Genomic DNA, 23,551 nt, shown 5'->3' with positions numbered 1-23,551 from the left:
CACTCAGAGTTATCTGTATTTTAAACTTCCTGATGATCACCTCATCACTCCTGCTAATGTGCCCTAACAAACTGAAACCCCCCCTCACACCTACAGAAAGAGGCCGCTCCCGCTTGAAGTTTCATGACACAATGAGGGCGATCAGTCTGAACAACTCTGTATTGATATGCAGCAAAAACTGCTGCGGGACAGAGACAGCCTCGACCACCCAAATACAATACAATCAGAAGTCGGCTTTCACCATTAGTACTCGTCAATTATTTGACACCTGCATGGCTTTTCAGTCTGTCACCAAGCACATCTGTTTCACTGTGAAAGCTCCTGCTAGCTAAATGAAAGAAAAATGAAAAGGATTAAGAGGTCTCAGCATTCCCTGCCTGGATATTAGCAGAGAAGTGGGTACAAAAAAGAAAAAAGAAAGAAAATAAAGTGGTACGCTGCAGATGACCTCTCAACAGGAAATATGGGGTTTGTTTTTGACATGTTAAAATTGACCTTTTCAACTTTTATATTAAGGTGAAATCCTTGAGAATATTGGCCAAATTACCAGATTTAATTTTCAATAAAAAAACGGAGCGTTTATGTTTCACCACTGACTGAACACACTGTAATGGAACCTGATCAACATGACTTAATGGATCAATTTGGGATCTTTTTATAAAACCTTTTTCTTTTTGTATCCACGTGCTCCAAAATATTGGTGTGCGATAAAATTGTTATGTGACCCCTTAAAACATATGTACGCATGCGCGCACATATATATATATATATTTTTAACAGTTAATGTAATTTCAAAAATGATTTCTAATTTTTGTGTTAGAAAAGGCAGTCCCACTTTTAAATGGTCTTCCATAGTGACTCCCACAGTTTATTGGACATTTCTCTGATATTTTTTTGAGAAATTTGTCTGTTTGCAATGACTTAAGAAACATCAACTGCAGTTAGTTGTTTTATTGTTTTATTGAAATTCCTAATAATTTACTTTGACACCTGTGATCAATAATCAGCCATCAGAGGCTATATAGTATAAATATAAGTAGAATATAAATAACTACTAGTATAAATGGTCACTTTTTCTCTATTGCTGGTCTAACCTTTATATCACTGTTATAGTGATGGGTAATAAATGCAAGTGAAATACATAAACTGAGAGACTTTAATAACTAATCTGATCTCAGATGACTGAAGAAGAAGAAAGACACACTTACAGCAGGAACAATCACAATCAAATGTAAATTATGATCCTTCTAAGAGTCCGAAAGGAGGGTTATACAGAATATGGCTATTTGTCAAATGTATAGTCAGCGAGCATGCAGTCTCCTCAGTGTTTGATGGGGAGTAGGCTGCTTGATTTATGGCACTCATTTCCAGGTGAAGTGTTGCTTGTGACTTGTTCCAGATGCCGATGTGCTAAGGTAAACACATAAACTGTATCTTAATAGACGTGTCAAAAACTGTGAAATCTTGCTTATTAGATTTTTATCATTCTTTCAGTTAAATATAATACACATGCTCTAACCAAAACTCCAGTAGCCATCTAACAAGATGGCTTGTTTGTCATTAAAAAAACACACATTTACAATATTTCAACATTACTATGGCACTACAAGGTTATTGCAATAACCCTGTAATTATGGATACTAATGATAATCTTATAAGAGTCCACCGGGTCTTGTTAACCTAACCCAGGTAGGGTTGGGTTAACATGCATGTTAATGGATTTTGACTTATTCGGTACATCCAACAGGTTAGAGTCAGATCCTCTGCAAGGCCAGAAAGTGCTTGTTTGAGAGTATTTTTTAAGGTAAAATCCAGTAGTTTCTACAGTGGTGTTTGTTTATATGGTTTAAATATCTAATGAATACCAGTAAATGTTATAAGGCTAAATGCAGCAAGTAACACATTACAGATTTGTAAACAAAAGAAAACGATGCAACCTCAACATATGTCGTCATAGAAAATCACTGCAATGGCCCACTTATGTATTATTGTGAATTTCAATACTGGAGGGAAAATATTTGCAAGTATTTATGCTTTTTAGTGTTCCCAGTCAGAACTGACCGGTCAGTTTTAACAGCTCTTAAAATTAACATAAGAAACATTTTTCACCACCAAATTCAGTTCAGTGGGTCGTTCAGGGGGTCAGAGGCCAAAGGGGGGTGGATTCCCATTCATTTCCTATGGCAGTCACTTTTGACTGGGAACACCACAGATGTAACAAGGTTGATTAAAACACTCAAAATTCAATGAAAGAGGTGCTCATCACTTTTATATGTTCAAGTGCATAGTGTGGAGGATGTCATAAGGCCTTGAGGCAATCAGATGTAAAACACAATATTTATGAGTGTTTTAATTTGTAAATTTGTCAGACATGACAGGAAGGTGCATTTGAGCAGTTCCTTGTATAGTTTGGATGCTTCTTTAAGTGTTGTCCAGAATGGATCTATCACTACTCATATTGTTCTGTTTAGCTACAATTTAGTGACTGCAAATGTTCAATTAGCAGCTCTTACAACAGTGTTAGTGTACGACAAACCAAACTTTATAACCTAGTTAACACGTGTGCTGTCCTTTTCCTTTTCCTCTCAGAAAGAAGTACCAAAAATCTTTTGATTTGGTGAATGGTGTCGTCTGTGATACCACCAGTTCTGAAAAAGACAGGAATGTTTATATAACCTTGAGGAAGGCTTTCCAAGTTCCCCATGCTGTGTGTTTACCACTGCCTTCAAATCATAAGGTAGTGTCAGATACAGCAACAGCCTTCCTTTTCTGTAAATTGGCTGCAATGTCTAGAACACTTGTTGTTGGTTAGTGACTGAAAGATTAGTGATACAAGTGGCAGAAATGAGCTTCCTTATAAAGTGTCTGGATTCATAGAGATAAGATGAAAAGTAGAGCTGCTACTCCTCCACACTGAAGGGCATCTAGCTAAGAAGCCTCATATCTCATGTTGATTCTTTACATAACTGTAGGGGTTTGATGAGCTAAAGAGGCAATCATTTAACAGAGATCAAGTGAGGCATCATTTCATGCCTTAAGGTTACTAATGCATCCATATCTTAATTTCTAGATAAAACAAAAATGCATATTCTGATAAATAACTCAGAGTTCGCTTGAAAAGACTTGACTGTCTTGTGGGTGACTTTTTGAAAAAACTTATTTATTATTATGTTCAATTTTTTGAAAACTAGTCTGTTTTTCAAGCCAACTAATACTGAGTATCGTAACTACCCTGATACTTTAACAATCTTGAGACTTTCACCCACGACGTCCTTTGTGTCATGCTGAACATGACTGGTGCTCTCATCTGAGAAGGGGTTACCCAGTTCCTGAAACATTACGATCATTGCTTTGTTGTGCAAACTGATTAAATTGAGGAGGACTGATATGGTATTGTTTAGCTTTTGAGCACCTATTCAGGAGAAGTTTCACTCATCATCCATTAGGGTAGATAATGATATTAATCAAGGAAGATGATTAACCTCTTTGATCATTTGCCTTGATCATGTCAAGTGTTAATCAAGTCAGGTGATTAACTAGATTGTTATTCCTCCTACAGCATCATCTCATGTACACGGATTTTTGTACTGCAGAAATCTTTAGTGCTGAAGGGAAAATCCCAGAAAAAAAATCTGGGACAGCATGGCTGTCGGGACGAGGTTAGTGTTAACATAGACCTTTCCAACATAGCACTATTTGGTTATGGACAGATAGACTAAGACTGTGATATTAGAGGCTGACCAAAGAGGCATATGAGGGAAAATGGAAGGGAATGTAGCTCTCTAAGTGACCGTGGCTAATCATATAACTGGCCACCATTTATTGCCCAGCATTAGCATGTTTTCAAAAGCCAGACACACAAGCCTGGAGACTGGTTGATGACACCCCCCGATGCACTCCCCTCCTCGTGGCCTCCAACTAAAATTCAATAGTACGTGCTGGGGAATACACATTCATCCCTAACAACTGGTAATTGGCAGAGGGTGTTTTATTATTCTCCAGGCCTGCTTGACTGGGCCTTAAGGATTTTGTCGCCACATGTCCTGCAGTATTGGCCTTAAAATTCTCCTGTACTGGGGTGAAATGATGTGCTGTGTGGAGTCTTCCAGGAGAAACTGGGATAGCATGTCTGTAGATTTGAGTTCAATTACAATTATAAGTTTGATAACAGAGAACTTTGCCAGTATAGTACACTCTGGTCAGGACAGATGTTTCAAAACTTGGGGACCAATTTGAGTGGGAGTCCTTGCCAGTGTGAGTTAAAATGTCTTAGTGCATGCTCAATTATGCAGGTAGGGAAATCCTAGTAAGTTCATTCTGTTCGTCAGGATTTATTTTCAGAATCAACTTTTTGGCATTACCTTGATGACCAACCATGCATCAAGACATCAAGCCTACCAATGCACTGGTCTTGTTTGTTAAGCAAGTTCAAAAGCAGTAAATGACTTGCTGTGTCCCATATGGCTTGGAAGTCAAAGGTCAAAACTGGGAGTAACGTCACTCCAGAGTTGGGCATTTTACTTTTTATTAAAGTCTGAAAACCAAGGATAAACCTGATTTCTTTTACTGCTTAGCAAGGCATAGATAATATAGTTGCAACACACTGAAGGATAGAGCCTAGTCAATGCTGTACTGTACAGATTAAAGGTTTTACAGTTTTACTACTCTTTATGTACACTGCCAGTCTTGGACTGGTAGGATGGGGCTGGTGGGGGATCTCTGACTTTAAAGTTTCAGTTGAAGATTCTTACTGAGAACTTTAATATTCGACTTCCTACTTCAGCTATTTGTTGCAACTTGTCTTCTCCTCTTATGTGCCAGATGGTGGGCTTAAACTTCTCACCCATGGGGGCGGGCCTAGGTGCCTAATGCACTGGTTTTGTGAAATCAATGATAATAGCAAGTTTATTAATGCAGCACTTTTAAAATTTTGATTTAGACTGTGTTTCGCAATAGTTTTTTTTTTTTTTTAAGTAATAGCATTGTTATTAGATTCCATTCCGAATCCTACTTGAAGTTTACAGCTAGGGGGCGGGGTTTGGGAAGGGGCTTGTGGTAAGGTAGCACCATGAGTAAAGGTATGAGCACTTATAGTCAGTACCCTAGGAAGAAAAGTGGGCGTATACTGATGCAGGACAAGGAGATTCACCTCTGGGGCTGTGCGGTGTATGGAGCACAGAGGCTGTAGCTAGCTTACCGGAGGTTTCGCTTTTGGCTATTACAGTGTTATAACAGGAGAGATCGTTATTGTATGAGACTTTAAGTACTTTAAGTTAAGTTTTGAGACCCCTCTGCGCTTTGGAGACCTCTGCTGGACCGTCGCTGGAGGCGCGCTGACGTCGCCGCCCGGCGTGACGTGTGTTCCTGTGACGCGCAGAAATTTTAAACTCTCGTCCTTCTCAGTGATGGCGGCTTCGTTTCGCTCTCTCCCCGCAAGCAGTAACAACAAATGGTACTTCACCCGGCAGCAGATCGACAACAGCCCATCTCGGCGAGCTGGACTTGATCCCGACAAGGAGCTCTCGTACAGACAACAGGCGGCGAACCTGCTCCAGGACATGGGACAGCGGCTCAATGTGTATCCTTTTGTCGTGAGCTCTTGTTAGCTCTCTAACTTTAGCTTCTCTCCCGAGCCGGCTAGGAGAAGGAGTGTGGCTGGTGTTTGTTAGGTTGTTGTTGTCTTTTGTTCGACGGTTTCACGTTTGTTTTTGTCTTCCACGTCTGTTTAACGCTGTGGAATTTGGTTTTACGAGGTGTATGTGAGCTTACAAGTGTTACACGATAGCGGCGTAGTGGGCTAACCCTTGGGCCGCAGAGGCCTGTGTAGTCGGCGGCCTCCAGGACGTTAGCATGTTAAGCGTTAGCTTCACCACTGGTAAATATCAACGAATAAACGCAAATTAGAAGGACAGTGGGACACCTTTAGAAATACAGTAATGTAGGATGTTTCAGAAAAAGTGTTTTAGATGTGTTAGTTTTAGAAAACATCGCTTTGTGTGTTATCAAGAGTCTTATCCCAGCTAGCCTGTGGCTAAAGTGTTGTTTAACTTTGTTATTCTGTGGCTGATACGATAACAGGCTTACCTACATTATTTTTTATACCTAATTAGCAATATTAAACCTATAGTTATCCTTATAACTATTTTATAATTATTTTATTTCACACGTATACCGACGATTCCAGCCCATTTTCAAAGTATGCAGTCATTACAGATGTTATGTAATTTGCTCCCACTGTTTACCTTTTTTCCTTAACTGCCATGTATCAGCTCTCAACTTACAATTAATACAGCCATTGTGTACATGCATCGCTTCTACATGATCCAGTCCTTCACTAGATTTCACAGAAATGTAAGTAATGCTTTTCTTGCTTGAATCATGGAAATGATTGTACTTAATGTGAATCAACTTTTTAAATCTCCACTGCCCCTTTCCAGGTCATCGCACCCGCTGCTCTGTTCCTGGCAGCAAAGGTAGAGGAGCAGCCTCGAAAGCTGGAGCATGTCATCAAGGTGGCCCATGCCTGCCTCAATCCTCAGGAGCCTTCACCTGATGTTCGCAGTGATGTAAGTATTGTACTGCAATTGTCCGAGGGAGTTTTTTGAAGCAGAAAAAAAAATTCTTACAATAAGGCAAATGGCAATCTTCTTGCATGTAATCTGAGAACATTTACTCTGTCACGTATTTGTTCTGAGCTGTTAAGGCTGCTTGATTACATGGGTTGAGAGAGTAAAAGGCAAAATACACCTTAGCCTGTGTAGGTTTTCAGTCATGCAGGCAATGTGATGTCTAGCAGTTGTAAAACTCGAGCATCTGTACTTGCTATGTAGCTTTCACTTTTCATCACTTATATCTGAGGCTTCTTCAACAAACATGTATGCCAGAAAGCCTTTCAGACAAATGATCAGAAATTCTCAGCCACATAACGTGTACAGTTGCTCTTGTTTTTCAACAATTGGCGGCCTCCCAGTGAGTAACGTGCCTGTCCTCTCAACCTCAGGCCTACCTGCAACAAGCCCAAGACCTGGTCATTCTTGAGAGCATAATTCTCCAGACCTTGGGTAAGTTTGGAAGGAAGAACTGGGTCCCTTGAATTCCCCCCCCCCAGAGAACAAGAATAGTTAACATGTTTTACTTCAATTCACAGTTTGCAGTAAGCAGCACTGGAAGTGATATTTATGCTTCACAACTGAAGCACCCACTTTTACATTTCCTGTTTCAGCCTTTTCATTTTTGTCAGCCCTAACTTTTGACATTTTACCTTTTTCACCTGTGTATTTTTAAGACATTTAAAAGGGAGCCTCAAAACAACTTTTTTCCCCTTCTTACATGCCATTAATTTTTTTTTCATATTCAGGTGTTGACATTTTCATGTTGTCCAGGATGTTTTCCCATGAAAAGTGACACTCCACTCAACTCTGACTCCCCACCACTTGATTTTTAACACGATGCTAATTTTCTGGTTTTCAGCGGCTTTGTTAATGTTATCTTTGCCAGTGGGAAGTGGATTTGTATTCCATATGGATTATAAGTATAAATTGATTTTGCATTTCTTTTATTAATGTCTACCTACATTTTCTTCTCTTTCTATTACAGCTTTTGAAATCACCATCGATCATCCTCATACACATGTTGTCAAATGCACTCAGCTTGTCAGGGGTGAGCATCATTTTTTTGGTTTTGCTCAATTTTATCTTCAGGTTTTTGCTGTGTCTATAAATTTTTTCTCTCTTTGTTCTGCTGTTGTTCCAGCAAGCAAGGATTTGGCCCAAACATCATACTTTATGGCCACCAACAGGTATGCTCAGAGTTCACCCATAGTTCTCTCTCTCTCTGTCTCTCTTACACACGCACGCACACACACACACACACACACACACACACACACACACACACACACAGGGTTTAGTCTTTCTTATGTGAATGCTAGGTTTTCACCAAAGTTTGTGTGTGGTTTGTTAAAGCTCAACACACTGATTTTCTGTTTTCTCTTTCCCTGTTTGCTTTTTTTCTTGGACGTATCATGCCATATAGCCTGCACTTGACAACGTTCTGCCTGCAGTATAGTCCACCTGTTGTAGCCTGTGTGTGCATCCACCTTGCCTGCAAATGGTCCAACTGGGAGATCCCCGTGTCTACAGATGGCAAACACTGGTGGGAGTATGTCGACCCTACAGTTACCCTTGAGCTGCTGGACGGTATGTGCAATAAATGCTCTTTAAGAAAAAAATGTTTAGATAATTAAAGGGCTGATTTGACTTTTTTTTTTTTTTTTTTCCCCACTTCCAGAACTTACACACGAGTTCCTGCAAATCCTGGAGAAAACACCCAGCCGACTGAAGCGAATTCGCAACTGGAAGGTACAACACAAATTTAGCTGCTCCTTTTTGTTATTAAAAATTCCCAATTCAATGTGGACATTGACTGACTTTTTTCTTCTTCCAGGCTGGCGGACAGACACCAAAAGCCAAGCCAAAAGTCCAGGAGGAGGGTGACCAGAGGGACACCATGATCAGCATGATTTCCATGGCTTCATCAGAGAGTACTGTGGCAGGCCTGATGAGCCTCTCTGCTCCACCTTCTGCCTCCTCTTCCTCATCAGTGGGCGACAAGGACACGAATGCTTCTGGCAGTGCTCAGACTTGGAGTGGAAAAGGTCAAGGTGGATCTGAGCAGCAGTCACAGCAACCACAGCAGCAGCCTAACCATGAGGTCCACGCCCCAGCTAAGGTGTCGCTGAGTGAGTACCGTGCCAAGAATGCTGACGTCCTGGCTGCCCAAAAGAGAAAGTTGGAGAACATGGAGGCCAGCGTAAAGAGAGATTATGCCAATGCAGCTCAGGCCCTCATTGGCCAGCAACAGAGGAAGGAGAAGCAGCAGCATCACCATCATCCACCCAGCGCTTCCTCTGACATGTCCAACCCATCGCCCATTATTCTTAAAATCCCCTTGGAGAAGGAGAGGCATGATTCTCTAAAAATGCGCTTCCCAGTTGCTGGAGGATCAGGAGGAAGCAGTGGACATAGCAGCAGTGGTCGAGGCCAGGATCCAGACATCAAAGTCAAAATCCGAGTGCCTGACAAGCAGAGGGGGACTTCAGGAGAGGATGGCAAAAGCAGGGACAAGCACAGGGAGCGTTCTAACCACCACCACCATTATCATCACTCTCACCACCACCATTCCTCTTCCAGTAGTGCCTCACTTTCTTCTTCACACAAACATTCATCAAGTTCCAGCGGCACGCTGGGAAGCAGCAAAAAAGTACCAAGTGACTCCTCTAGAACAAGCTCCTCATCCTCGTCCTCATCCTCCTCTGCCTCACGCAAGAGGACACACTCCCAGGATCCTTCAGCGGGATCTCACCCACCCTCCAAAGTGAGCAAGTCTAGGAATCCCTACCAGTTACCTCCCCTGTCTTCCTCCTCCGGACAAATTTTGGGGCATGGTTCTGACATTCTTCCATCTCTGGGCCTCCCCCACCACCAAGGAAGCTATTCGCATTCCAAAAGCGACAAAACTGACACTAATGGTCACAGTGCAGCTGGCGGAGCCCAGTCCAACGAGTACCAGGACACTTTTGAGATGCTAAACTCACTGCTGAGTGCACAGGGTGTGCAGCCGTCCCAGCAGTCTATGTTTGACTACAGATCTCAGTATGGTGATTATCGGTACTCGAGCAGCTCCAGAGGAAACAACCCTAGGCCCCCTCCCCTGCCCACGGAGCCGCCTCCCCCACTGCCGCCTTTGCCCAAATAAGTTTCTAATCAGGAAACCACATTATGTACATTTTACTTGACATCTTGATCATCTTGTTACATAAAGTGTTGTATGATATTTTCCAGCCACCCAACATTTTATAGTCTTCAGTGTGACAGCAGAGAAATGTACTGGGGGTAACAAAGGATTTTATGGCGTACTCGTGGGGCAATAATGGGACTTGCAAAATGTGAGACAAAAAGAATTATGGGAAAGTGTAGATAGTGTTTTGTTTTTTCTTTTTGAAAAATTCAAATGATATGTGACAAGAAGACGGGAATTAGAGGATGTCAATGTGTTTGGAAAAATTTCCATGACATACCTGGTTGGTCTTCTAAATGATTCTTTTTATAATGTTTTTATAGGGTGTTATTTATTGATCAAATGATTTTAAAAAAGAAAAAAGGTCCCCTTTTTCTACCTTTTTGTAGGGTTAAACCTCTGTTCTTTTGGAACAGATGGTCATTTCTTTAAGACTGTACAGCCTAATTAGCCTAATTAGAGTGCATGTCTCCAAAGCCATCTTTTCGATATATTTTTTACTTTATTTTATTTTTTCCTTTTTTATTTTTTTGTGAGCCATAAAAATGGCTTCATCCCTTATGTATATGTTATATTTGCTGTGCTATTTGGTGATTTGAGGAAAAAAAAATGTAAAAAAAAAATGTTTAAAACAAACATTGGAACCTTTATATTTGCAAATTTGCAAAAAAAAAAAAGGATGTAAATTAGGAAAAGCTTATACTTTTCACTTTAAGTTTTTATGTCTTGCAGTCATTGTTTTAAATGGTTGTAAAATATTCATATTTGGTTCTTGAATGGATACACTAAGTTCATAGCAAGAACATTCATCTGTTCACAAACGGTTGAAACATCTGTGCGCTTTGGTCACAATGAAGGAAATGCCAACAAAAAGAGCATCTGTCTAGACTATTTCTCTTTCCTTATTGTGTTTCCTCAGGAGTTCATTTTTTTTAGGGTGATCACAGGTAAATGCAAAGACAAAGAAATAAGCATCATATATGGAATTGTATAATTTTCAGAAGACAAGAAATTATGTCAGGAAAAACGTTTTCCCAGATTTGCTAGACCCTATTAAGCACAGTATACAGAGTTTTAACACCGTATAAAAGTTCATAGCTCATCTGTTTATATCTAATTGTGGGGATGTTTTAAAAGTGTAAACCCTAGTGTAGCTGTCACTTCACTCTGGTCTGATTTAATCATGTTAAACTTGTCTTTCGATTGCATTCCTCTAAACTAAATTGGTGGATATTTAACGTTGGTTTGTTTTATTATCTGCCCACATGCCATCATTCATCATAAAAACATGTTTGCATGTTTTCTGTGGTTGTACAGAATCATATGTGACCAGCTGGTTATTTATATACCTCCACTTCTTGAGCATGAAGGCCAATACCCAGATTTTGTTGGCAAGATAAGCAGGTTATTGCCTATTCATAAAACTTTTAATTGTTTAGGATTAGTGCTCTTATTTTACAGTAATGTAGCACAGCAAATCAGCCGTCCAGCTGTATATTTTACCCCCTTCATATATTTGAAAATGTGCTTGAAAAGAGAAGCTTCTTGCTCATGCAGCAGAGGTTTTATTATTTTTGGTTGTAACAGGGAAACAGTAAATGCACTGAATATTTATCTCAGTAGGTTTGCCTACAATGCAATTGACAAAGTGTTACGTGTATAATGGTTAGACTAATAGATTTTCTGGTGTGAAATTGCCACTGTTTTTGAAACATTTTGTTTAATCTGGGCAAAGCTTCCATTTTAAGTATTACCATTTTGTTGTGAACAAGCCACAAAAAGGACACATTTCATATTAAAACCCATATGTAAGAAAAAACGGACGACACTCATGCAACCTAACAATGCAAAAATCATATAGCTACAATAAATTTCATGTGTTTTCATGTCTTGGTGTTTTCAGCGACACTCAGGTCTGAAAAAGAAAAAGTTTTGAGATTTTTTTTTCCAGTTTAAAATATGTGAACACTGTTCTTTTTTTGATATAATGTGGTTGCTTTATTCTCAAAGTCAATAAAAATATTTTAAGAAAGTGCTTCTTTTTGGCTCATCAATAACATTGCATTTTATAGGTGAACATCAAACTCTGCAAAAATATTGTTAATGTTAATCTATGCCAGCGATGTCAAATGTGGTCTAGGAGCTTGATCTGCCCTGAAAGAAAATCCAGTTTTACCCATTATATTTCGCAAAAAATTATGTTTGAGGGGTAATACAGGCATTGTAGAGCAACTGATGAAATTGCACTTACTCTACTTGATATATCAACATTTTGTAAATGCATGGTGTGTTAAAGTTTTACATTTGAATGTTTTCGAAATATACTTTTCTTTTCTTCTATTTTTAAAAGATATGGGATATTATCCAGTGGTATTACAAGTGTAGCCCTCTTGAGGTCAAGTTGTGCTCTAAAGAGTTCGAGACCCTGCTCTATGATAAAAGTGTAAATGCATTGGGTGGATGACACTTTGAATGGCAACTGGATAGGCCAATGGGCTACCTCACTCCGGCGCACTGGCTAATCGGATCTTTAGGTGGGCGGGGTTACTTATTGTAAGCGGCGGCTGTGGCAGTTAACAGGGAATGCAGGAAAATCGACGTAACAGTGTTCTTCGGGAGCCCACGCTAGCTCGGATGTCCGAGACAAAGGTAGGCGGCCGCAAATAGAAATTAGCGATATGTTCATGTTCTGGCATACAATCACGTTGGCGTTATGGAAGAATACGGCAGTTTTTTGGCACCGACCTGCTATCCTCGCTGCAAAATGAGAAAATTAGCATTTAGCTGCCGTTAGCAGCGATTGATCAAAGATGGCGACTGCCGTTTTAACTGTTAAAGTGACGCAGTAAGGAGAGGCGGGCTGAAGCTCGGTGTGGCGCCCGGTTAGAGTTTATCCATTAACGCAGAGAGGAGTTTGTCTCCTCGATTTATATCTGAATTAAAAGAAAAAGCCGTTCTCTCCTACATTAATGCGGCCTTTATTACTCTTTATTACTTATTACAATTGCCTTTAGGTCGTATGCGTAATATTTATAAGCTTTTACTCAAGTTAATAACGACCAACTGACATCGCCCAATTAAACGTCAGTAAACCAATAACATGAAAACATTGTTTTATTTTTATACAGCTTCATTTAAATTTAAGTACTCATAGTGATTCGGTCTATGACACCTTATGTGCATATTTTCTATATATTTTTTTTCTATTTTGGTTAAATTTGGGATCAAAAGGCGAAAAACCACGAGTATCTATCCTGGCCATTTAAGTACAGTGTAATTGTTCAGAAACCCAGTTTAAAGCTTTCTGACACGGTATGTTATCCTGCTGGAAGCCGCCATCATGAGTGTTCTGGTCATAAAGGGTTGAACATTGTCAGAATCGGGTATGCTGTGGGATTTTAACAAAGTGTGCGTAGAACGACCATTACACCGCCACCACCAGCCTGAACTGGTGATACACCATAGGATGGAGCTTCATGTTGTTTACATCAGATCCTGGCCTTTCAATATATATTAAATTGACCAGACATTGCTTTTCCAATCCCCTCCTGCTTGCTTTAGCTTACAGGAGTATCATCATCCAGTCTTCTGCTGCTGTAGCCCATCTGGTTTAAGATTTGACATGCTGTGGTCTTCTGCATACCTTGATTAAACAAGGGGTTATCTGAGTTTCTGTTGCCTTCCTATCGGCTCAGTGCAGTCTAGCCATCCTCTTCTAATTTTTTTTTATTGACATGTTGCTGCTCACTGGACATTTTCTCTTTTTCATACTGTTCTCTATAAACCCTAGAGTTGGATCTGTGTGATCCATCTTTGATCTCTAGATCAGCAGTTTCTGAAATACCAGCCTGTTGGTCACCAAAAATAGTAGTTTGAATAAAAATACATACCAACATTATTCCAACATTCAAACAAATGTTTTTATAGGTATTCTTGCAGTTATTCATGCATGCAGCCATACAAACATTTGGTGTGAACAGGAAAAATGTATTTATTTTTGTTATTAAATTTACACGCAGGCTTGAAATGAACAGGATACGAATCCACGTTTTGCCCTCAAGTCGGAACCGGGTGACCCAGACACCCCGACCTCAGGAGCCACAGGCTTGCTCCTTCACCCAGCGGCCCTGCTCTCAGCCACGACTTGAAGGCTTGGACTTCTGCATCAAACACATCTTGGAGGACAAGAATGCGCCTTACAAACAGTGCAGCTACGTCTCTGCCAAGAACGGGAAGCGGTGTCCCAATGCCGCACCAAAGGCAGAGAGGAAAGACGGGTGGGTGGAAGGTCCAAATCAGCCATTAACAATCGTTAAGAAGAAATTAAATCTCATCATTATCTGCTGTGAATCTCATTAATGGGAACTTAGTCCCAAGAGAAGGGGGAATGTAAATAAACTCATCAGTACCACGCAGCCTCCTAATTTCAATTTGAATGTCTGTTCTGTAGAGTGACCTTCTGTGCAGAGCACGCTCGCAGGAATGCCATGGCTCTTCGAGCTCAAATGAGAAAGGCGTCTTCTGGTCCGTCACCAGAGGCCCTGCTGTCTCAACTTAGTGGGTACAGCCGAGCAGAGTCACACAGCCTTGATGGAGGACGCTCTGAAGCCAGTCGCATTCTAGGTAATGGCCACTTTTTGACTTGGAAATAGTAATTTGGGTGCATGTGGGTTAAGCTGATGTAGTTGTACAGACTGTTTGTTGTTTTATTAGTTTTATTGGTTGGGTTATTTGGTACACTTGTGGAAAGATTAAAAAAGTTTATAGCTCATTAGTTGTTCTTTAAATGTTGTAAAATGCTGATTTATTTCCTGTTGTACGAATACACTAAGTTCAAACTAAGGACATCCATCTCTTTGCAAACGTCTGTAATGGTCACAGTGAAAGAGTTATTTTGTTTTGTTAGATTTTTTTTTTCCTTGTCATTTAATTCCCGTCATAGCTAAATGTCAAGAAAAAGTAATGAACATTATCTATGAAAATGTATCATTTTTAGCAGTGCCTATTACCAGACAAGTTGTATTTAAATTGTAGCAAGAGAAATAACTAGCATCAATGATGTTAAGCGTGTCAGAGGACTCTTAAACGCACACGTTTGTGTGGGTGATGTTAAACATGACCTAAAGTGTCAGATAAAAATACCACTAATTCCTCCCTCTTGCTAGATGAGGACAGTCTGAGTGAGGACGAGCAGGGGCCGTTGGTATTGGACCAGACATGGAGAGGAGACCCAGACAGCGAGGCTGACAGCATCGATAGTGATCACGAGGATCCTCTGAAGTAAGCTCTTAAGATTTTCTTCTCAACTCACATTGTGTAGTTATGTAGTTTGAATAAGAATCTGTAGTTCAAGATAGAAGGCTTAGGCCATGTCCACACTTATACGTTTTCGCTTGAAAATGCGTCTTTTTCTCTCCGTTTTGGCCTTCCGTCCACACTGAGACGGCATTTTTGCTTTGAAAACACTCTCCAAAGTGGATAAATTTGAAAACACCGTATTCGCATTGCAGTGTGGACAGCGAAAATGGAGGATTTCGAAAACAGTGACTCATTTTAGTCATCTGATGCAGTCATGTGACCAGTTCAACTAAGATGGCGGACGACATTGTGCAGCAGTTGTTTTGTTAGCTCTCAATTTTGCCAGCCCTATTAAAGATTAATATCAGTCTGTACATGCTTCAGATAGCACCAGATAAAACCCGACACCTTTCCTCGACATTTTGCTGCGACTTTTCAAAGAGTCGGAAAATAAATAAATGGCAGACGGAAATGACGCACCTCAATTGTCTTACTTTTCACGCATGTGCAGTATAGGAACGTAGCGTTTTCAGTGTGGATGAAAATGATGGTGTGGACGCACAGCATTTTTAGTTGAAAACGCGTTTTTCAATTTATGGGGATTAGTGTATACGTAGCCTTAGCTCTTATCTGAATTAAAAAGCAGTTTCACTGGAATGTGAGCTACAGAGTTAAAAGTGTAATCCCTTTAAGAAAATATGGAGTGCTTTGTAGCCTTTTATTTTAAAGATGTTTCCCAGGCTTCTGGTATTGGACATGCGTAAGAACAGGTCGTGGCAGCTTGAAGTAAAGCACGAGTTTAAGATTTCACTTCAGGCAATATGAAGTGAAGTAAAGTATACACGGCATAGATATACATCCCATTTTGTAATGATCGAAAGCCTTGAATTGGTATCTTTTAAACTGGGGCGTCAAGCTCATTTTTGTTTACTTCAAAGCACAACTATGGACAAGGGTTGGTAACTGGCAACAATTATTGTGCAGCACATCAATTTCATGCTTTGTTTTTGAATCATAATTACAATTAAATAAGTCATCCCTGTCGAATCGAAATGAATAAATGTCTCGTGGGTTCAAAGTGTTATTTGTTGAAAATTTTGAATTTTCTACAATTTTCACACACCTAGTAAGGGGCAAGTTCTGCCCCCCCGGCCAAATATTTGACAACCCTATATAAATGATGATTAAATTAGTTGGTTATCATTGATATAACATAAAAATTCTGAACAGAGTTTGATTTGCTTTTGCTTTTTTCGTTCTTCTTTTTGCTAAAAAAAAATGACAGAAAATTAAAAAAAAAAAAAGAGTAAGTAGTTAATATGCAAACCTACAAAGGCACGAATCATGTTTATTGACAAGCTGTTAGTGATCACTCTGACTTAATAACTTAATACCTCTGACTTAATACCTGAGCTCATCATCCAATGGCACAACACAATGTTGTATGTTAATTTAAAAATTACTTATCTTAGTCTTAAGTTGTTACACACTGAGTAGTTTAATGTTTTGAAACTCAATGGAAGTTAGATTTTCAATGCTATGTGTTGGCAGACACGCAGGAGTGTACACTGCAGAAGAAGTGGCGCTAATCACTCGAGAAAAACTTATCAGACTCCAGTCCCTCTATATCGATCAGTTCAAACGCCTGCAGCACCTGCTGAAAGAGAAGAAGCGCAGATACCTGCACAACCGCAAAATGGAGCATGAAGCTATAGGTAATCATAGGACAAATTTATGCTTTTACTGCTCACTCCTCTTAATTCTGAGTGACACAAACCTTTTAATGTTGATGACAGGTACCAGCCTCCTGACAGGGCCTGAAGGTCTTTCCATGAAGGAGAGGGAGAACCTGAAGAAGCTTAAAGCTCTGCGTCGATACCGCCGCCGGTACGGGGTGGAGGCCCTGCTGCACCGGCAGCTGAGGGAAAGGAGGCAGGCTGTGACAGAAGGAGGCCCTCAGGTGCTAACTTGAATTAATACTGAGTTTAAAGAAATCTGTACATTTTCTTTACTTATATTCTCTGGTAGTCGTGTCATAGAGGGATAATTAAAAACCGTCAACTGTTTATGATTACGTTTCACTTAATTATCTAATGTTTGTTTGTTATTTCTGTTGTAGCCACACACAAGAACAGTGAGTGAAAAATGCATCTCCTTCATGGAGGGAACCCGATGTACCAATCCCTGCCTGCCTATGGCCCGACACTGTGTCTCACGTATCCTCTGATGGCTTTAATAGTGTGACTAAATAATCACTGAATGAAAGATGATGGGTGGAATACTCATCATAGTATCACGTATGATATGAATTTTTCAAAACCAGTTTAAGCGTGGTGAACAGACTGCCCTCTATTGCCAATTGGTGGGTTTAAATGTAAAATATATAGTGTATTGAGAGGGGGACTGTACCAACTGTACACATTTCCTACTCACAATTAATCAAGTGAACAGTATACATTAATATAAGATCATGTTAAATGATGCACAGCCAAATTTAACAGGGCAAACATTGTGACACACAATTTTATATGATTTGTGAAATAAGCTGTTGCTATTGTTGTTATACTAGTAACTACTCAGATACAAAATTTAATGCCAAAGGGTGTATTGGGTAATGCTAGCTAGTGTAATATTCTCTTAACAGCTTGGAGCGGCTTTGTGGCTTCATTCAAGAACGGTTACCAGAGATAAAGAGTTGAGTGCAGAGATGCTCCACAGTGAAAAGAGGAGCTGTGTTTGAAGACGTGTCATGAAATGAGACTTTCTTTGCTTAATTTCTGCTCGTATTGCTTCTGTGCTAGACATTAACACTAGGCTGATCTCATTCGGCTCCTCATAATGCATCAGGAAAGGTTTGATGAGACAAAGGCAAGCTTTGACTAAGTTTAAATGGAGTGTGTTTTAAAGCTCTGTTCTGTTGAATGAATGAGCCAGATGTAGACTGATCTGCTCTGGCTCTCTGCTGATTTCTACACTCTTCAGTTACGTTTCTCATTTCCACCCTCCTCCCCTTGGCCCCAATCAAGACCAGCAGCTTGTAGTAGCTGTTCGTTTCAACGGGAGCCTAGATAAACACCTTCCTGTGGTCTGTTGATTTGTTTCCCAGAATTACAAAGGAGCTAATCAATTCAGTTGGAAGGAACAAAAATCTTTCTTAACCTACTTTGACTAGCGTAACTTTTCATGTTTTTCAGTCTTGCATTGTAGTTCTCGCTGTGTGAGAATAACATATTTCCTTTATTGAATATTAGGAATTTTCGTTCTTCCAGTAGCCAGTTTAGTTTGATTAAGCTGAGCCCAGACATAAGAATTTTATCATTAACATGCTCTACAAAACCATGAAGGCATCGCTTTAATGCAACAAGGAGGTTTATCAAGCTTTCTAAATATTTCTAAGATATATATATATTTTTTTTTAGTCAGGCACAAGATTTGAGAAATTCTGATGAATACAAACAGTGATTTTTGAAGGCAGTTGTCTCACTGCCATATACTTTCAATGAAATGGTGTCAGAGAATGGAAAATGGGCCGACTGTAGATGCTGGATGCTGATGGGTGACATTTGAAAGCCAATTAGAAATGGGTGCAAGTGTTGAACAACAGAGGGCCTCCAGAAAAGCATCAGTGCAGCTTGGCATTAATTCTCTGCAACTCTTCCCCTTTAATTAGTTTTTTGGTATTCTCTCTCTTTTCTTATCTTTTTTTTTTTTTTTTTCTCCTTTTGATCATCTAATTTACCTTGACAGCCACGTGCTCAGATATCTACCAGGACAGCAACCAGGTCCTTTTTAAAATGTGTCCAGGTTTAAAAGATGTTCCATGTGATCGTACTGTGCACATGGGTCAGTCAGACGACCCCCGCTGCCCGCTGCACCTCACCCTGCCTCCGCCCATGTACCAGCCCGAGCAGGAGGCTCCGCCACAGGAGGAGTTCACCCCTATGAGCAAAGACATGTACCTGAGTGCGGCAGAGCTTCAGCCCACAGAGAACCTCCCTCTCGAGTTCAGTGATGTACGTAGAAATGACAGTCACCTACCAACCTCTTCTCTCTAATACACATATCACGTTCCACATAATTCCTCTTGTGAAAGCTGAGTATCAGTCTGAATGAGTTTTTCCACAAGCTGTAGTAAAGTTTCCACCACAGCAGGGGATAGTGTGCCGAGTCATGCTGCTGTAGTATGGCTGACCATGGCCTCTGTTTTTTGTACTATGTGTCCTGGAGTAGAGTATTTGTCGGTTTCCTGTTTCCTGAGGTTGCTGGTCTTCACAATTATTTTAAATGCATTACTGAGCAGAAAAGTACAAACAACAAAAGCTACAGAAAGTTACAAATTGCAGCAGACGAAAGGCTTTTACTTGAGCAAGTTATTTTAACAATTGAAGTTACCCAATTATGTTTTCTTTATCATGTCTGTGTGATGACACCTGTACTCTTCTCTGAGTGCCGACTGATCTTTCCGGGGAATGTTGCAGGGTTTGGTAACCCCGTAATGGCAAGCGTAAAAGGATGTAATTGTGTGACAATGTCACTGATGACGTGCAAATTGACAAGTGTGATCACTCAAAAAAATTAAAATTTTGGCAAGAGGCAGGGTACATCCTGGACAGGTCACCTGTCTGTTGCAGGGCTACCACATAAGCAAATGGTTGTCTGTATCTATGGGCAATTAAGAATCACCCCACTAACTGCATGTCTTTGAGCTGTGGGAGGAATCCAAAGGGAACACGCACAAACACGGGGAGAACATAGGAATATTTCTTCCACTTTAATGACTCTTATAAAACTACTTCAGCCTGAAATATACATTTCAAATATTAATTATATTTAATTATATATTCTGGATTTTAACCCTTTAAAGGAGAGGGAGTCTGGCTCAAGTGGGGCAGAGGCTGCAAGTGGACAGACTGTTGCATGTGCAGCAGGTTACAATGATTCAGTAAAGCAGCATCTTAAATGCAGCCTTACGGACCAAATGTTGGTACGGTTTGCCCAATCAGGCTTTTTCCTCACTTAGAATGGGCCGTTTGTGGGTTACTACCAACATAGGCACTGTTTGTCTGCATATAATGGGACATATAAGCTTCTATGTTATCCTTCTGTTTTCAGATCCATTAAGATTGATCTCAGGTTGAGTCAAATGAAACAAATGGCTATGAAGCCAAGCTTAAAAAAAAAAAAAAAACAAGGAGGGAGGGATTTCTATAAATATACCATCAAAGATGGGTCCAATAGCAATGTTGGTGTTAAGATTTTGGGCATCTCTGTTTTGCAGGACCTGGATGTGGAAGGGGACGGTATGCAGGGTCCTCCGTCCCCTCTGCAGTTTGACACAGCCCTGGCCCTGGAGGACCAAACCATCAGAGCCATAGCTGAGGCCCCGATGGACATCCTGACTGGCGAGGACCCAGACCAGGACCTTGACACCTCAGGGCAGGAACTCTCAGAGAGAGATGTGGACGCCATCATGAACAACCAGGTTAACTCTCAATCAGGGGTTTTGTCGTCGTGAATATCTTATTGTGACAGGTAACATTGATGCACTCAATTCAAACTGTACTGTGTTGAAAACATTTTCAGGTTGATCACAGGAAAAAAGAATGAAACTCAAAAAGGTTAGGGTTGATTTTATGTTATTAATTAATTAATTTATTTATTTATTCTCTATCTCAGACGTACCTTTAGGAGCTTTTATTGAGGATGCAGTCTCCTTTATTAAAATAACCTGTTTTATGTCCATCGTCTTTATATGAGTGAACAGTGTTGAAGGAAAACACTGTTCTTGTGCTAAGATTTTTATTAATTGACATGATTTGACTTAATTTATGAACACCTTTGAACAAATACAAAGGATACAAATAACAAATAATCATGATTACAGGTGTATTCTTGGGCATGTGTTGTGTCATAGCTGTATTCTCTTCAAAAGAGAGAGAGAGGGAGAGAGAAAGTCTTAAAAAAATAAAAATATATCCATAAAATCTTGCCTCAGTTAAGAAAAGGGGGGGGGCATTCACCACAAAAAATGAACTTCGTATAAACAAACATGCAGTAAACAAACATATTTGTGACTGCCCCCAAGTGGCTATAGACTGCCACAACATGTACATGTTGGTCTGCAGGGACCATTAGACCTCTGCTGGTCACATTCAGTCTGTAAAGCTGTGGTTCACAACGTGGCCCACAGACCATAACATTTACTATACATACTAAGATGCAGCAGTCCAGGACAACACCAATAGCAAATTTTCCAGTTTCAGTAGTACCCTCTAACGTTTCCCGAGAGCAAATGTATTCAAGAATTACAGCTGCCATCTCACTAAAGAATAAACTATATAGAGGCAAAACAATTCCAGTCCTTGGAACAGACTCATTACAGGCTTTACCTGCAGCTGGGTTTCTCGTGCTACAAAATAGGCCTTTGTGCAGTCACTACGTGCCTAAGCTCAACTTATCTGCATACGGTGGAGGCAATGAGATTTTCCATCAACACAAATGCACTTTCAGCTGGACTAAATTAAATCCTCTTAACTAAAACCTTTTTTCTAACACTTAAATTTTAATTTCAGTTTTAATTAATTATTAGTTTTTAGTTATTTTATTTGATGTTGTATTTCTTCTCTGTGCCCCTCAATCTGTTGCTCTAGATTTTGCACTCTGTCCTCAAAACTTTGAGAGCTGTGGTGTAAAGAAAATATGAAGTGAGATGTTCAGTGGGATTAAGAGAATCACTGAACCCTTTGAAAAGAAGCTTTTGTACTGTGTTGTCGGCCCTTTACACAAACACATGATCTGAACTAGCAGTAAATGTGCTTTATCTTTGTTCTTCCACTCAGATGGTGTCAGAGGCAGTCGGAGGTGAGGAAGACACGACCGACAATTTGCTCCAAGACATCGACTCTGCTGCAGCCGACGCTCCCAGATGAACCAGCATTTCAAAGAACTGTCACTGCTACTCGTTTATAATACAGCCCACAATTAGGTACTAAAGTACTCAGAGGCTCCTACTGAGGCTGAAAGCTGGAGTAGGCGACATGTTTTTGGAATCAATGGGCAGAAATTCCATAATAACCTTTCAGCATATTGTACTTCATGTGGGGAACTAGACTCCTGGTTTCATACTATAGAAAATCCAGCATGAGATGAGACGTCGCCCAGTGTGAGGCCGTTTCAGGTGAGTCGTGTGAAGGTGCAGGGAAAGGTCAGCTGAGAGGGAAGCGTTTGGATCATAAATGTCAGCTGGACATTTTAGAGGAATGCAGGGAGAAAACTGAAGTTTAGGGTAAAATGTTACACTGTGCAGTTTCAGTTATAAACATCATTGTGATGTGCCTCACTGTTTCTGCTCTTACTGCCTGGTTCGAAATAAAGATGAGGAAAGAAATGGGGTTTTAGGTAACTTTGTTTCTGATCGGCATGTTTTCCACCACTGCAGCAGAAAACACATTTCCATAAAACTTTAAAGCAACTGGAAACTTTCTCCCATTATTACACTTTAACACATTCTGTTGTTGCATATGCCCTAGTAGCCAGTATTTACAGAAATACTTGATGTAATTTTTATTATGTCTGCTAAGGTGGTTTTGTGTTTCAGTTGGTTTGAGCGAGTTCGGGGACGACCAGTCGTCTCATTTTATGTGGGACAGCAAACCTTTTCATCACCCACATTTATCTCCCACATTTTCATTGGTTGTAGTTACAAATAAATAAAAAGTACAAGACGCGTGCTGATCTGCAAATGCTTCACTGCTGAAATTTAAAAATGATTCCTGCAGTAAAGCAGTTTATAGCTTCAGCTGTTACTGCGGGAGAAAAGGGAACCTTAAATCAATAAAGACAATATATGGTTATAAAACTTGTTTTATGCTTATGATCAACAACAAACCTTTAACAGATGTAGTTTGTGCTTTCACACATTGTTAAGAAACCTTCATCTGGCTTTGGATAACAGGAACCTTTGGAAGGATTTTGTGATTTACTCCCTCTGTTAGTACTAAAGATTCGGTGCAGTTTAGTGCATGTTTGTCAAGTGTACATGAGGAAAATTTGGAGCTGGAGTCTTCATTTCACACCCGTGTTTATGCTCCAGCGGTTCTTTTCCTTTGTACCTCCATTCAAACACCAGTAAACGCAGGCTGTATTGTAAAGTGTTCGAGCATGTTTCAGTTCCACATAGACGAGTCCAGATTTGCACTTAAGCCTGAGGTCACCTTCAGAAAAATAGCTGTTTGAGGCCTCTAGTCCAGTTTTAGCTCCATACACTCATCCTACCTCTGTTTGTCATGCGGTTGTATTATTTCTAGTTGTTTGGGTTAAATGCCTTAAAGCCTGAGTGCTGTATCAGGTTTTCAGCTGTTTGTGTGTTAACTTTAAAAATGTCACCCTTTCAACCACAAATAAATTATTTTCTGATGGATTTCTTGGTCGTGTCCATATTGGTGGTGCCTGCAGG

The 23,551-nt window shown here is 40.1% G+C and overlaps 2 protein-coding genes and 1 non-coding gene across 5 annotated transcripts; all 3 read left to right on the top strand.

The window, feature by feature from the left end:
* The first annotated feature begins 5,154 nt into the window (after nucleotides 1-5,154).
* Nucleotides 5,155-11,833, top strand: ccnt1 (cyclin T1). Of its 2 annotated transcripts, none has more exons than XM_031725738.2 (9): nucleotides 5,155-5,578; nucleotides 6,270-6,351; nucleotides 6,438-6,566; nucleotides 7,001-7,061; nucleotides 7,597-7,659; nucleotides 7,753-7,798; nucleotides 8,035-8,198; nucleotides 8,290-8,360; nucleotides 8,446-11,833. In XM_031725738.2, the coding sequence occupies exons 1-9, from the start codon at nucleotides 5,406-5,408 to the stop codon at nucleotides 9,754-9,756; spliced, it is 2,100 nt and encodes a 699-aa protein (XP_031581598.2). In that variant the 5' UTR covers nucleotides 5,155-5,405; the 3' UTR covers nucleotides 9,757-11,833. The 2 variants fall into 2 exon arrangements, with proteins under 2 accessions (XP_031581598.2, XP_039460614.1); XM_039604680.1 differs by having other exon boundaries at nucleotides 5,158-5,578; nucleotides 7,744-7,798.
* Nucleotides 11,834-12,326: 493 nt separating this feature from the next.
* On the top strand, nucleotides 12,327-23,515 carry kansl2 (KAT8 regulatory NSL complex subunit 2). 2 transcript variants are annotated; one of them, XM_031725704.2, is made up of 10 exons: nucleotides 12,327-12,447; nucleotides 13,818-14,075; nucleotides 14,249-14,421; nucleotides 14,964-15,078; nucleotides 16,648-16,811; nucleotides 16,893-17,056; nucleotides 17,216-17,312; nucleotides 18,856-19,109; nucleotides 20,375-20,578; nucleotides 21,936-23,515. In XM_031725704.2, exons 2-10 carry the CDS (start codon nucleotides 13,825-13,827, stop codon nucleotides 22,023-22,025), a joined length of 1,512 nt encoding a protein of 503 aa, XP_031581564.1. In that variant the 5' UTR covers nucleotides 12,327-12,447; nucleotides 13,818-13,824; the 3' UTR covers nucleotides 22,026-23,515. The 2 variants fall into 2 exon arrangements, with proteins under 2 accessions (XP_031581564.1, XP_031581565.1); XM_031725705.2 differs by having other exon boundaries at nucleotides 20,375-20,628.
* LOC116309204 lies at nucleotides 18,108-18,243 on the top strand. Its single transcript, XR_004198609.1, has one exon. It is a non-coding gene; the product is annotated as a small nucleolar RNA SNORA2/SNORA34 family (small nucleolar RNA).
* Nucleotides 23,516-23,551: the final 36 nt, after the last annotated feature.

Source organism: Oreochromis aureus, linkage group 20 (assembly GCF_013358895.1).
Source record: "Oreochromis aureus strain Israel breed Guangdong linkage group 20, ZZ_aureus, whole genome shotgun sequence".
Classification (NCBI taxonomy): domain Eukaryota; kingdom Metazoa; phylum Chordata; class Actinopteri; order Cichliformes; family Cichlidae; genus Oreochromis; species Oreochromis aureus.
This window is presented reverse-complemented; position numbering and strand designations above follow the sequence as displayed.